This window comes from Balaenoptera ricei, chromosome 3 (genome assembly GCF_028023285.1).
Source record: "Balaenoptera ricei isolate mBalRic1 chromosome 3, mBalRic1.hap2, whole genome shotgun sequence".
Classification (NCBI taxonomy): domain Eukaryota; kingdom Metazoa; phylum Chordata; class Mammalia; order Artiodactyla; family Balaenopteridae; genus Balaenoptera; species Balaenoptera ricei.
Window position 1 is genome coordinate 151,207,504 of NC_082641.1, and position 11,377 is coordinate 151,218,880.

General features: G+C 49.2%; 1 protein-coding gene across 2 annotated transcripts in view; it reads right to left on the reverse strand.

The window, feature by feature from the left end:
• The window catches only part of SH3PXD2B (SH3 and PX domains 2B), a 112,591-nt gene extending 110,249 nt beyond the window's left edge, over nucleotides 1-2,342 (reverse strand). For both annotated transcript variants that reach the window (XM_059917680.1, XM_059917679.1), the window contains exon 1: nucleotides 2,122-2,342. In XM_059917680.1, coding sequence (XP_059773663.1) covers nucleotides 2,122-2,196 — 75 coding nt within the window. In that variant the 5' untranslated portion in view covers nucleotides 2,197-2,342. The remainder of the gene's footprint in view (nucleotides 1-2,121) is intronic.
• Nucleotides 2,343-11,377: the final 9,035 nt, after the last annotated feature.

The window sequence follows — 11,377 nt, forward strand, 5'->3', positions numbered from 1 at the left end:
CCCCCATTTTACAGATGAGGAAACTGAGGGTCAGAGAGGCCACACAGCAAGCTGGATGCCAAGATTTAAACCCAAATCCATGTTAATATTTAGAGACTTGTCTGAAGGAGCCCCTAAAAAGTGGTTGAAGGCTTACAGAGATGCCCCTCAGAGCTGCCACACCTCCAAAAAACTGGCAGGGAGGGATCTAAACAGAATGAAAAGCCTCAGAGTGATCACAAATGATGGCAAAATTCCCAGTTCTTAAGAGGACTTTGCGTAGGGAAACTACGGGGTATGAAATCTGCAAAGTGGTGTGACCTGGTGGAATAACACTTTTTGGGGTCGAACATACTTGGATTTACATTCCTGTTCTGGCCCTGACTGTGATCTCAGGCATAGGACCTCATCTTTCTGAGCCTTGGTTTCCTCATCTGTCAAATGGGCTTAAGAACCTGTGCCTGATAGTCGTGTGACGAGAGAGGACAGGAGGGAGTGGACGATGATGCCCATTTCTTGGAGGCTGTATGTATTCTGGTGTTCCCAGCTCACAGATCTGGTGGGAGGCAGCATGGGGAATTTCAGACTTCCTCCTGTCTGCCATATTGGTTAAAACTGTCTTCATAGCAAAGAGGCAACTCAGTTACACACTCAACAGGCTCAAACAAGAAACCAAGATTTGGCAGCATTTGAAACAGTTAAAAAGAAAGGGGGTGCGGGGGAGACAATTTAGCCCAGCTCTGGAATCAAGGGAAACTTCACTCTATTTAAAGATGCCACAGGTCCAGGAAATAGCTTCCCACCGCCTGGCTAAGGCTTGAATAACTGGCTGCCCAGCCAATAACAATACAGGCTCACACAGCACACCCTTTCTCGTAGGGAGTGCAGAGTGGATTCCGGGCTATCTCCTTTCAGAATTGTATAGGCTATTCGTGTAAGGCATGTAGATCTGCTATATAAGAACGAGCCTCTTAAGAAAAGAGATCCAAAGACGACTTGCAGGGAGGTCAAGGAGCTGAATTTAGCCAGCCAACGCCCCTTGCTCTTTATTGTTCTATACTTCTTTGTTAGGATTTTTTTTTCCCTCCCTCTTGCTCTTTTTTCCTTCCTGGTTAACTTCTCTGCAGCTAGGCGCTGCCACTGCTCCCTTCTCACCACCAGAGACACCATAGCCCCCTTCCCTCCTGCAGAGAGGCCTCCCCAAGGCCTCACCTGGGCCCAACACCCCACAGCCCCATTATCCCTCTACCCAGAACCTCTGAGGTGGTCCAAGGGCCCCTTGAACCCACAGATTCAGCTCCTAGGCTGGTGTGGAACCCATTTCCCATCTGGCGGGTCACCATCTACCCCAGGTACACCTTCCAGAGGCAGGGAAAACCGAATGCAGCTCCTCCTTGTTCCAGAGCCTGAAGCCTCCCTGCGCCTCAGCCCATCTGAGGGTCCCATCTGCAAAATGAGGCTACTGGCCCATTTTTTCAAGTCCCCGCCAGCTCTAAACAAGATTCCCATTTTGCCAGGGAAATACCAGGAGAAAACTTTCATACATTTTTAAACAGAAGTTATTGGAGAGAAGGGGCAGGGATTTTTTTTTCTTTTTTAAAAAAACTTTTTCATGGTGCAGGCACTCAAAGGATCCATTCTCAGAGATCTCTATCGCTCCGGCTGTCTCCTCCAAAAGGACGGAGCCAACTTGGCGATCCCTGCTGGGGCTACCTGTGGCTGGGCACTGCGGGTCTGAGCGCCTCCAGACAAGGAGGGACAGGACGGGCGGCCTGAGAACTGGCGCCTCTCTCTGTCTCTCTGTCCCCTACACCGGCCAGACTTTGCCACGGGTGGGCAGGACGGGAGTGGGGGGGACAAGGAGGAGACGGAGAGGGGGAGAGGGGCGGCAAAGAGACGAGGGGGGGACGAGGCGGTAGGACACGGTGGAGGAGCGGAACAGGGCAAAAGAGAGGAGGGGGAGGGGGAGAGAGGGAGGAGCCGGGAGAGACCCGGGCCGCGCAGCAGCAGTGCCGAGAGGGGAGAGGAGGGGAGGTGGGGGAGAAAAGAGCAGGAGGCAGAAGTTTTCAGAGCCGGGGGCGCTCTAGGTCGCCCCCGACGGGGCACGGGCTCAAGGGGGCGTGGGGGTCGCGCGGCACTCACATAATGCTTGTTGGGCACCCGCCGCTTCTGCACGTCCAGCACCTTCACCTCCACGATGCTGCGCCGCGGCGGCATGGCCTCTCCTCCGCGGGGCCGAGTGCGGGTGCTGGGGACGCGGGGTGCTAGGGCGCGCCGCAGCGGGCCGGGAACAGCCGGCCGAGCGGTATCCGGGGGCTGAGCGTGATCCAGAGCCCGGTCCGAGCACGAGCCGCCGCCGCCGCCCTTCGCTCCGCGCGCCCTCCGGCCCCGCCGCTGCCCGCCCCCGGCCCGCCCCCGACCCGCCCCCGGCCCGCCCTCCGCGTCGCCGGCCCGCCCCCCTTAAAGGGCCCGGCCCCAACGCCCGCCCCCGGAGCGCGGACCCGGCTGGCCCACGTCCGGCCTCGGCAGGGCCTTTGTCCCGCCGGCGAGCCCCCGCGGCTGGGGGAGGGGACGGGCGCGCATCCGGCGTGCGATCACTGATTAACCGGTGGATTCATTCCCCGCACTCACTCCTTCTGATACCCGCGGTCTGGCCCCGGATGTGAGGGCCAGACTCCAGGGTTCAAACTCCGGCTCTGCTGCTAATCGACTCTGTGACCTTGGGCAAGTGGCTTAACCTCTCTGGGCTCAGTTTCTTCATCTGTAAAACGGCCCTAGTGCTACAGCCTACCAACGGGGGCTGTCCTCAGGATTAAGTGCATGTGACGTCGGTGGCACTATAAATGTTGGCAGTTGTAAACTCAGCCCCAAGCCATGGGGATTCAGGGAGGAGCAAGAAAAGCCGCCTCCCCTCCGCCCCCCAACAAATGCAAGTACTATATAATGACAACAGTAGCAGCAAAACAGGGTGAGAGGGTGGTGAATGAGTGAGGGGCAGTGGATGCTTGTTAACAAGGCCACTGATTCCCAAATGTGGAGCACTCATTCTATGCCAGCTGCAGTGCCTCCTGCTTTTTTTTTTGAAAATTTCTCTTTGAATTCTCAGGACAACTGTGGTGGTGGGGGGTCGGAGGAAGGTGGTTGACCCATATTACAGAGGAGGTGACTGAGAGCAGCCTCTGGAGTCACAGAGCTGGTGGAGGGACCCCATCACTGGCTGGCTCGAGGCATATTCCACAAGTTAAAGCTAAGGGTGGCCGGAGCTGCTCCACATTTCTTTATCCAGTGCCTCCTGTAGCCCTGGCTGGGCACTGAGTCATTTTCAGGCGGTACTGGCTGAGCAAACATCTGAATGAGTGTACACATAATGCATGGATAGGAGGTTTAGGCCCCTGGCCAGTGTCCTCACACTAGTAAGCAGTAAGCAGGGATCTTTCCAACAAACCACACAGCTTCCCTCCAGGCCTGAAAGAGCCCAGGGCCCCTTACCACCCTGGGTCCAAGGTCAGCCTTTGAAAGAGGGTGGGGGTTATCCAGAGGACGCTTTTCAGCAGCCCTGGCCAGGCCACCGGGGAGTTTGGTGCTGATTCACTTTGGATCTGCCCCACCACTTGCCCCTCTGACTTTCTTGCCAGGTTTTACCTTGCTCTGGTTCTGGAGGCTGGCCGGTATGGATTTCACTGATGGGTTTTCTGTCCTCTGGCTTCCTGCTGGGCTTGGTTAGTGGGGGTCCTTGGCAGGAGACTGAGGGCAGGAGAAGAGAGAGGTCTGGGTATTCACTTCCCAAGCTTCCTTCCTGCTGGGTTGTCCCTGCCAAAGGCACCTTCCCCATACCGGCTCTCTCAGGGCTCCCTCTAAGGGTGGTAACAGTCCTGCCAGTACTGCACCCTCGTTCTTTGGTTCCCCAAGCCCTGCCCACACCTTTATAAATGGACTCTTTAATAAACTTTCCTTTGTGACCCAGTTTGTGGGTGGCATTTCCTTCATGCTGGGACCCTCACTGATATAACTCCTGTAAGGCACCTTCTTCTGAATCATAATTGCAAGTCAAAGAGTGTGGAAATGTCCAGTATGTTGAAGGCCTGGCTTTTCTGTGCCTATTGCCTCAATCCTCTGCATGAGCCAAGCCCTCCTAATAAGGCAGAACCACAGAGGGCAGACGCTAGAGGAAGTCTGTGAATCAGCCAGCTTCCTTGGTTTTCCCAGAAAGGCAATGAGACCTGTCCCCAGTCGCGCCCTGAGCAGCAGAGCCAGTCCCCAGCCCTCCCGAGTGTGTTCACCTCTTGCGCTGTGGCAGACCTGACCAGGGGAGACAAACCTTCCCCCCACCTGCCCGTAGCAGAGGTACGATACCTGCATCTTTCCACACCCTTCCTTTTTCTTTTTCTTTTTTTCTATTGTAGTGAAATATACATGACATGAAATTTACCACTTTAACCATTTGTAAGTGTACAGTTCTGCGGCATTAAGTGCATTCACACTGTTGTGCAACCATTACCACCATCCATCTCCAGGACTTTTTTGATCTTCCCAGACTAAAATTCTGTACCCCTTAAACACTAACTCTCCATTCGCCCTCCCTAAGCCCCTGGCAACCACCACTTACCAAGTGTGAGACCTTGGACAAGTCGACCTGCGTGTACCTCCATCTCTGCATCTGTAAGACAGGATAAGAATAGCCACTGACCACATAGGCTTGTTCTGAGCTCTAAATGAGATAACACAGGTAAAGCACATGTATCTTTGTTACTTTGCTACCAGCCAATCTGTTACCCCTAAATATCTCCTTTTAACCTGCATCCAAATCCCAAAGCTAATTTTAATTGACTCTGCCTTGACCTACATTCACTCTTCCCAGTCCTGACCCTCTTTTTAGCCCCTGATTGCGTGTCCCACCTCATCTGCCACCAGTTGTCTCCATTTTCCCCATGTCCCAACAATAGAAATTACTTGTCATCTCCAGAAGAAAACATATTCTGTTTTTTCCTACCAACATGCCTTGGCATAAGCTATTTATTTCCCCACCTTCTCTGCTGGTGACCTCTTATTCAGCCTTCAAAGCCCGGCCTGAATGTCACTTCTTCCAGGAACCTCTGCCTCCCAGATATGTAATCACTTCCTTCCCTCACTAACACTGTTGTCTTGTTGCAGCCATCACACTGGGCTGTAACTAATGACTTTGCCAGACTCTGAGCTCCCAAGGAGCTGGAATGGGTCTTATTTGTCTCAAATCCCCCCAGCATCGGCACAGACTAGCATAGAGAGGCCCTGAGGAAATGCTTGTAGGATGAATGAACCCATCTCCATCTCCTTAACTCGAAACTCAGTCCTCACCGGCCTCAGAACTCCAGGCTGGGCTTGTTTTGTCCCTACCCATGCCCCAGAGACGTCTTCACGTCAAGCTCCATTCTATCCACATGGCTTCTGGGAACACTGGCATTCTCCCTGATTGTGGTGTGGAGCAGACAGGGTAGAGAAGATGGCAAATCTGCCACTTTACCTGACTTAATCCTTCTAAATTCCTGTCTCAGAAGTGCACTTTGCAAGTCTGAGAGCTACAGACCATAGAAAATCAATGCTAGACCCAGTGGACCGCAGAATTCCATATGGCAGGTTTATTTGGGAGGAGGGCTACACATTCGAGGAGCATTGAGTCCATCAGCGTGAATTAAGTTCTGGTCTTTTTGTGATTTTTAGTGTCTGCCGGGCTGGCAGGTTGCACTTTTCCCAAATCCCAAGTTTCCAGGACGGACAGCCAGGCCCAGGAAGCTGAGGCCTGCTCCTTTTCTGCTTCTCGCTGTCAACTGCCTCTGAGAAGGCACCAGGATTCTTTCCAGGACAAAGCAGGAGCCTTGGAAAGAGACTCCTCCCCACCCCACCCCCAACTGCTGTCTGATTGGCTGGCACGGCAAGAGGCTCCTAATTAACACGGCTAAGCCTGCGAATACCGAATACCGAGTGGCCAGGCACATGTGGCCCTGTGGAGCAGGTCATAGGTTGTAAGGAAGCAGGCCTTAAAGCAAGACTCCGGCTGCCCAGGAAGCAGGGCAGAGCCTCCAGGAGTGGGGAAGAGGTTGAGTGAAGCCACCTCAGGGGCAAGAAGGCAATCCTGACTTCCTTCCTCCCATCTCCCATCTTCTTTCTCTTTCTTGGAAGCCAAAATGATCTTGCTCTGAAACGGAAGCTCTGTTCATGACGCTCCCCTGCTCAGAACCCCCCACAGCCTCCCACTGTTCACAGATGTTCATGTGCTTTAGGTTGGCATTCAAGGCCACCACGACCTGGTCCTTTCAGTACTGCTTTCATCTCACCCTATTTTGTGTTTATAAATTGTGCATATAGCTGTCTTTTCCCTACTTTTTAAAGAGTTGTGTGTGTGATCATGTAACTTTTATCCAGCACGTACCAAGTGCTATGTAGAGCACCAAACATTCCATATCCATTTCCCTAATTTGCCCAAAAAATCTGCAGTGTGAGAATTATTTTTCCCATTTTCATGTGAGAAAACCAAACTTAGAGAAGGTGCAAAGAGTCATAGCATGGAAAGGTGGCGAAGCGAAGTAATTCTGAACTCAGAATTACTGGGCTGCTTGACCTGTGTTCTTTCCACTGAAGCCAGAGCCCCCTTGAGGAAAGGCTGGTGTCTTCTAAATGTTTGTATCCACTCCCCTCCATTAATACGTGTCTCTCTGCTATATATTGAATGTTTGTGTCCTCCCAAAATTCACGTTGAAATCAAATCCCTAATTTGATGGTATTTGGAGGTGGGAGGTCTCTTGGAGGTGATTAGGTCATGAGAGTAGAGACCTCATGAATGGGATTAGTGCTCTTTAAAAGAGACCCTGGAATTAACATACACACACCTAGATATAAAACAGGTAAACAACAAGGACCTACTGTATAGCACAGGGAACTATACTCAATATCTTATAATAACCTATAATGGAAAAGGATCTGAAAAAATATATATATATGTATAACTGAATCACTTTGCTGTACACTTGAAGCTAACACAACATTATAAATTAACTACACTTCAATTAAAAAAATGAAATTGTGTAAAATCAGAAAGTCATGAGATATATGTAAAAGGAAGCTTATGAACGAACATTTTTAGAAATTTAAGTGTAAAGAAAGCATCAGTTTGCATTTATTCATGAGCTCATTATTTACAGTAAATATACAATAGCAAAAGCTTCAGAGGGTGAAAATAAGGAGGCCCAGTGAAAACAAAAATTTCAAGGCTGCAAAAATTAACAGTGAAACATTATGTTACTACATTGTATCTAGATGTATATGAGCTATAAAGGGCTCCTAATTCTTTTGTTATTAAATGTAATATTTCATAAATAAATAAATAAATAAGACTCCAGAGAGCTCCCTTGTCCCTTCTGCTATGTGAGGACACAGTGAAAAGACAGGCATTTATGAACAGGAAGTAGGCCCTGACCAGACTCTAAATTAGCACCTTGATCTTGGAATTCCCAGCCTCCAGAACTGTGAGAAGTAAATTTCTGTTTTTTTTAAAAAATAAGCCAGCCAGTCTATAACATTCTGCTATAGCAGCCCAAAAGGACAAAGACACCCTGTAAAGCCATCCTCTATCCCCAGCTAGATGGGTCTTTAGAAAAGGCCAGTTAATATCTATAAAAGCCAAGTCCTCACCCCAGACCTCAAGGACCACCAGGATCTGGCCTCTGCTGACCTCTTGCCCTCATCTCATGCCCCTCCCTTGGTACACTCCCTCCACCCACTCTGGCCTTCTCTCCATTCCTAGAACACCCACCACTTTGCACATGCTATGCTGTTCCCTCCTCCTGGAATGCTTTTCCTTCAACTGGCCCATTCCTGTCTTTCAGGCTTTAGTTTAAATGTCATCTCTTTGGCGGCTCTTCCTTAAGTAGCCCCCCTCATCTCTCCCACGTGTATTTCCTTCACAGCACTTATCACCATTGTCATCTGTATTAAGAAAAACTGCAGTTCTTCCCTCCTACAACTGTTTCTCTCCTGTGTGTCTCCTTTATTACTCACACTGAACACTTCACTTCTGATCACCAAATATCTGGAGGTTTCCCCCCACATCAAGCAATTCTCTGTGACACCAGTTTGGTGTCCTATAATTTAACTCAAATCTGACACTATCTACCTGGAGATAGTATCAGATCCCACAGGTTAAGGGCTCAGTCCCACAAGGTTGCTCCCACCCCACTTCAGACACCAATTGTAAGTAGTAGGTCCCCAGGCTACCCATGACCCGCTCCTCAGGTTCAATTAATTTGCTAGAGTGGCTCACAGAACTCACAGAAATGCTTATTTATGTCTGCCAGTTTATTAAAGGATATGATAAAGAATACAGAGGAAGGGAGAGGAGAGAAATAGGTGAGGGAGATTAAGAAGCACAAATTTCCAGTTGCAAAATAAATGAGTCATGGGGGTGAAATGTGGGGGGAATATAGTTAATAATTATATAATACCCTTGTATGGTGACAGATCATAACTAGACTTATCATGATGGTCACTTTGAAATGTATACAAATATTGAATCACTATGCTGTGTAACAGGAACTAACATAGTGTTGTAATTTTTGTACTTCAAAAACAAACAAACTCATAGAAAAAGAGTAAGATTTGTGGTTATCAGGGTTGGGGGTGGGTAAAGAGAATTGGATGAAGGTAGACAAGGTTACAAACTTCCAGTTATGAGATAAATAAGTACTAAGGATGTAATGTACAACATGATAAATATAATGAACAATGCTGTATGTTATGTATGAAAATTAAGAGAGTAAATCCTGAGTTCTCATCACAAGGAAAAATACTTTTTTCTATTTCTTTAATTCTGTATCTATATGAAATGATGGAGGCTCACTAAACTTATTGTTGTCATTTCATGATGTATGTAAGTCAAATCATCATGCTGTACACCTTAAACTTAGACAGTGCTGTATGTCAATTTTATCTCAATAAAACCAGGAAAAAAAAATAAAAGAATACAGATGAACAGCCAGATGAAGAGATACATAGGACAAAGTCTGGGAGGGTCCTGTGCACAGGAGCTTCTGTCCCCATGGAGCTGGGCTGGATTGCCCTCCTGGTGTGGATGTGTTCACCAACTTGGAAGCTCATAGAACCCCCTACAATTGTAATTTTATGGAGGCTTCCTCACATAGGCATGATAAGTTATTAACTCCATTTCCAGCCCCTCTCTCCTCTCTGGAAGATTGGAGTGGGGCTGAAAATTCTAAGCTTCTAATCATGGCTTGGTCTTTCTGGTGACCAGCCCCCAACGAGGAGGCATTCAGGAGACCATCCAGAGTAGCCTCATTAGAACAAAAGATGCTCGTAGTGTTCTTATCACTTAGGAATTTCCAAGGGTTTTAGGAGCTCTGTGCCAGATCTGCGGGCAGAGACCAATATATATATTTTTTATGATCTCACATCATCCTTTTATTTATCTTCAACTAGAAGGTTGGCTCTATGAGGGCAGTTCAGTCTGTCTCATTAGTTATTACCCACCAACGCCAACGTGGTGCCAGCAGGCTCTGAGTAAATAGTTGCTGACTAATGAATGGCTGTCTTCTCCACAGGAAGGGCAGGCCCTCTTCTTTCCCACAGTGTCTGACCCCTCCTAACTGTTCAGCAAATCTTTGTTGAATGAATGAATGAATGATGGATGAATGCATGAATGTGTGAAAGATCACGTCGATCACAAAAAAGGTTTGGGCTTACATTTCAGATCAGTGAGCACATACTCAAGAGGCCTCTGAGGGGACCAGGCCTGGTGACTCTCATCTTGTTCACAGAGCCTGGAAAAACTTGCAAAGACTAAGTGTGTTAAAAAAGTAGAGGTCACCTGCAATTGAGCTGCTTCCCAAAGTCAGATTGGGTGCATTTCCTCATTTAGCCACAAGGTGGCAGCCTGTCATGGCTGCCAAGGCACCACTGCAGTCACCCCCCCCAACCCCGCCCCCCGCCACCAAGCCCCCACCAACCCATAGGAGCAACAATGACTGTTTAATCGTCCCCAGTGCTTCCCACACCCAACATTCCAAGGTGAATCTACGTGCTTAGTTACCCTATAAGTTTGTTCCAATGGATATGAAGGTTATGATTCAGCCTTGCCTGCTCAGATAAAGTGTATCAGAGCATGACCCCAAAGGGCAGGTAGCTCAGGGAGCCCAGTTATGTATTCACTAGTATTTATCTATCACTTGTATGCAAGTATTTATCACTTATACAAAACAGGTGTTTACTGAGCCCCTAATATGTGCTAGGCACGTTACGAGGTGCTTGGAATACATCAGTGAACTGAATAGGGAAAGATCCTTTTTCCTGTGGCGCTCATGTTCTAGCAAGGAAGGCAAACAAAAAGCAATAAACGGGGCTTCCCTGGTGGTGCAGTGGTTAAGAATCCGCCTGCCAATGCAGGGGACACGGGTTTGAGCCCTGGTCCGGGAAGATCCCACATGCCGTGGAGCAACCAAGCCTGTGCGCCACAACTACTGAGCCTGAGAGCCACAACTTCTGAAGCCCGTGCACCTACAGCCCATGCTCCTCAACAAGAGAAGCCACCGCAATGAGAAGCCCGCGCACCGCAGCGAAGAGTAGCCCTGCTCGCCACAGCTAGAGAAAGCCTGTGTGCAGTAACCAAGACCCAATGCAACCAAAAATAAATAAATAATTTAAAAATTTTAAAAAGCAATAAGCATAAGAAATAAGGCAATTGTACAGCACGCCAGAAGGTAAAGTGTGTTATGAACAACCGATCCAAGCGACAGGGCTCAGGAGGCAATGGCCTCCACTTCCAGAACCCGGCAGGACACACACTGGGAAGGGAACTGGGCTAGAGCTACCTGAGAGCCCCCTGCCCCAGGACAAGGGACCTCCGAGGGCTCTGTGCTTGGTTACTCTCACCAGAAAGAGACTGAGGGGTGGACCTTCAGAGCAGGGGTTCTGAAGGAGAGTCACAAAGAGACCAATGCCAGGGACTGGGCAGAAAAGGGTCTCAGTAGTGGTGGGAGCCTCAAAAGACCCTACAAAGCTTACCCTGAGAGACAGAGCTATAGGTGTGCCTGAGATACAGCCAGGAGGATAGGGAGGGAGGCTGCAGTGGTTTTGAAGACAGCTGGGGGGATACAATCATGTCGCTTCCTGCTTGTCTCCCAGGGACCTGAATCCCCGTCTCCAGCAAAGTGCTTGCCTTGGCCTCAGGCTCTGTTTCCCCAGGATCCCAGACTGGGAGAGGGGTGTCTGTTTGGAAGCTGCGAAGTGGCACCTCTTGCCACAGGGACTGAATTGTGGATCAGGTGAAATAGCAGAGAGAAAAGAATCAGACAGACCTGTGGAGAGAAGCAGGAATGGGAGGTGAACACAGAGTCCTGGCTTCCTTTCAGGCCAG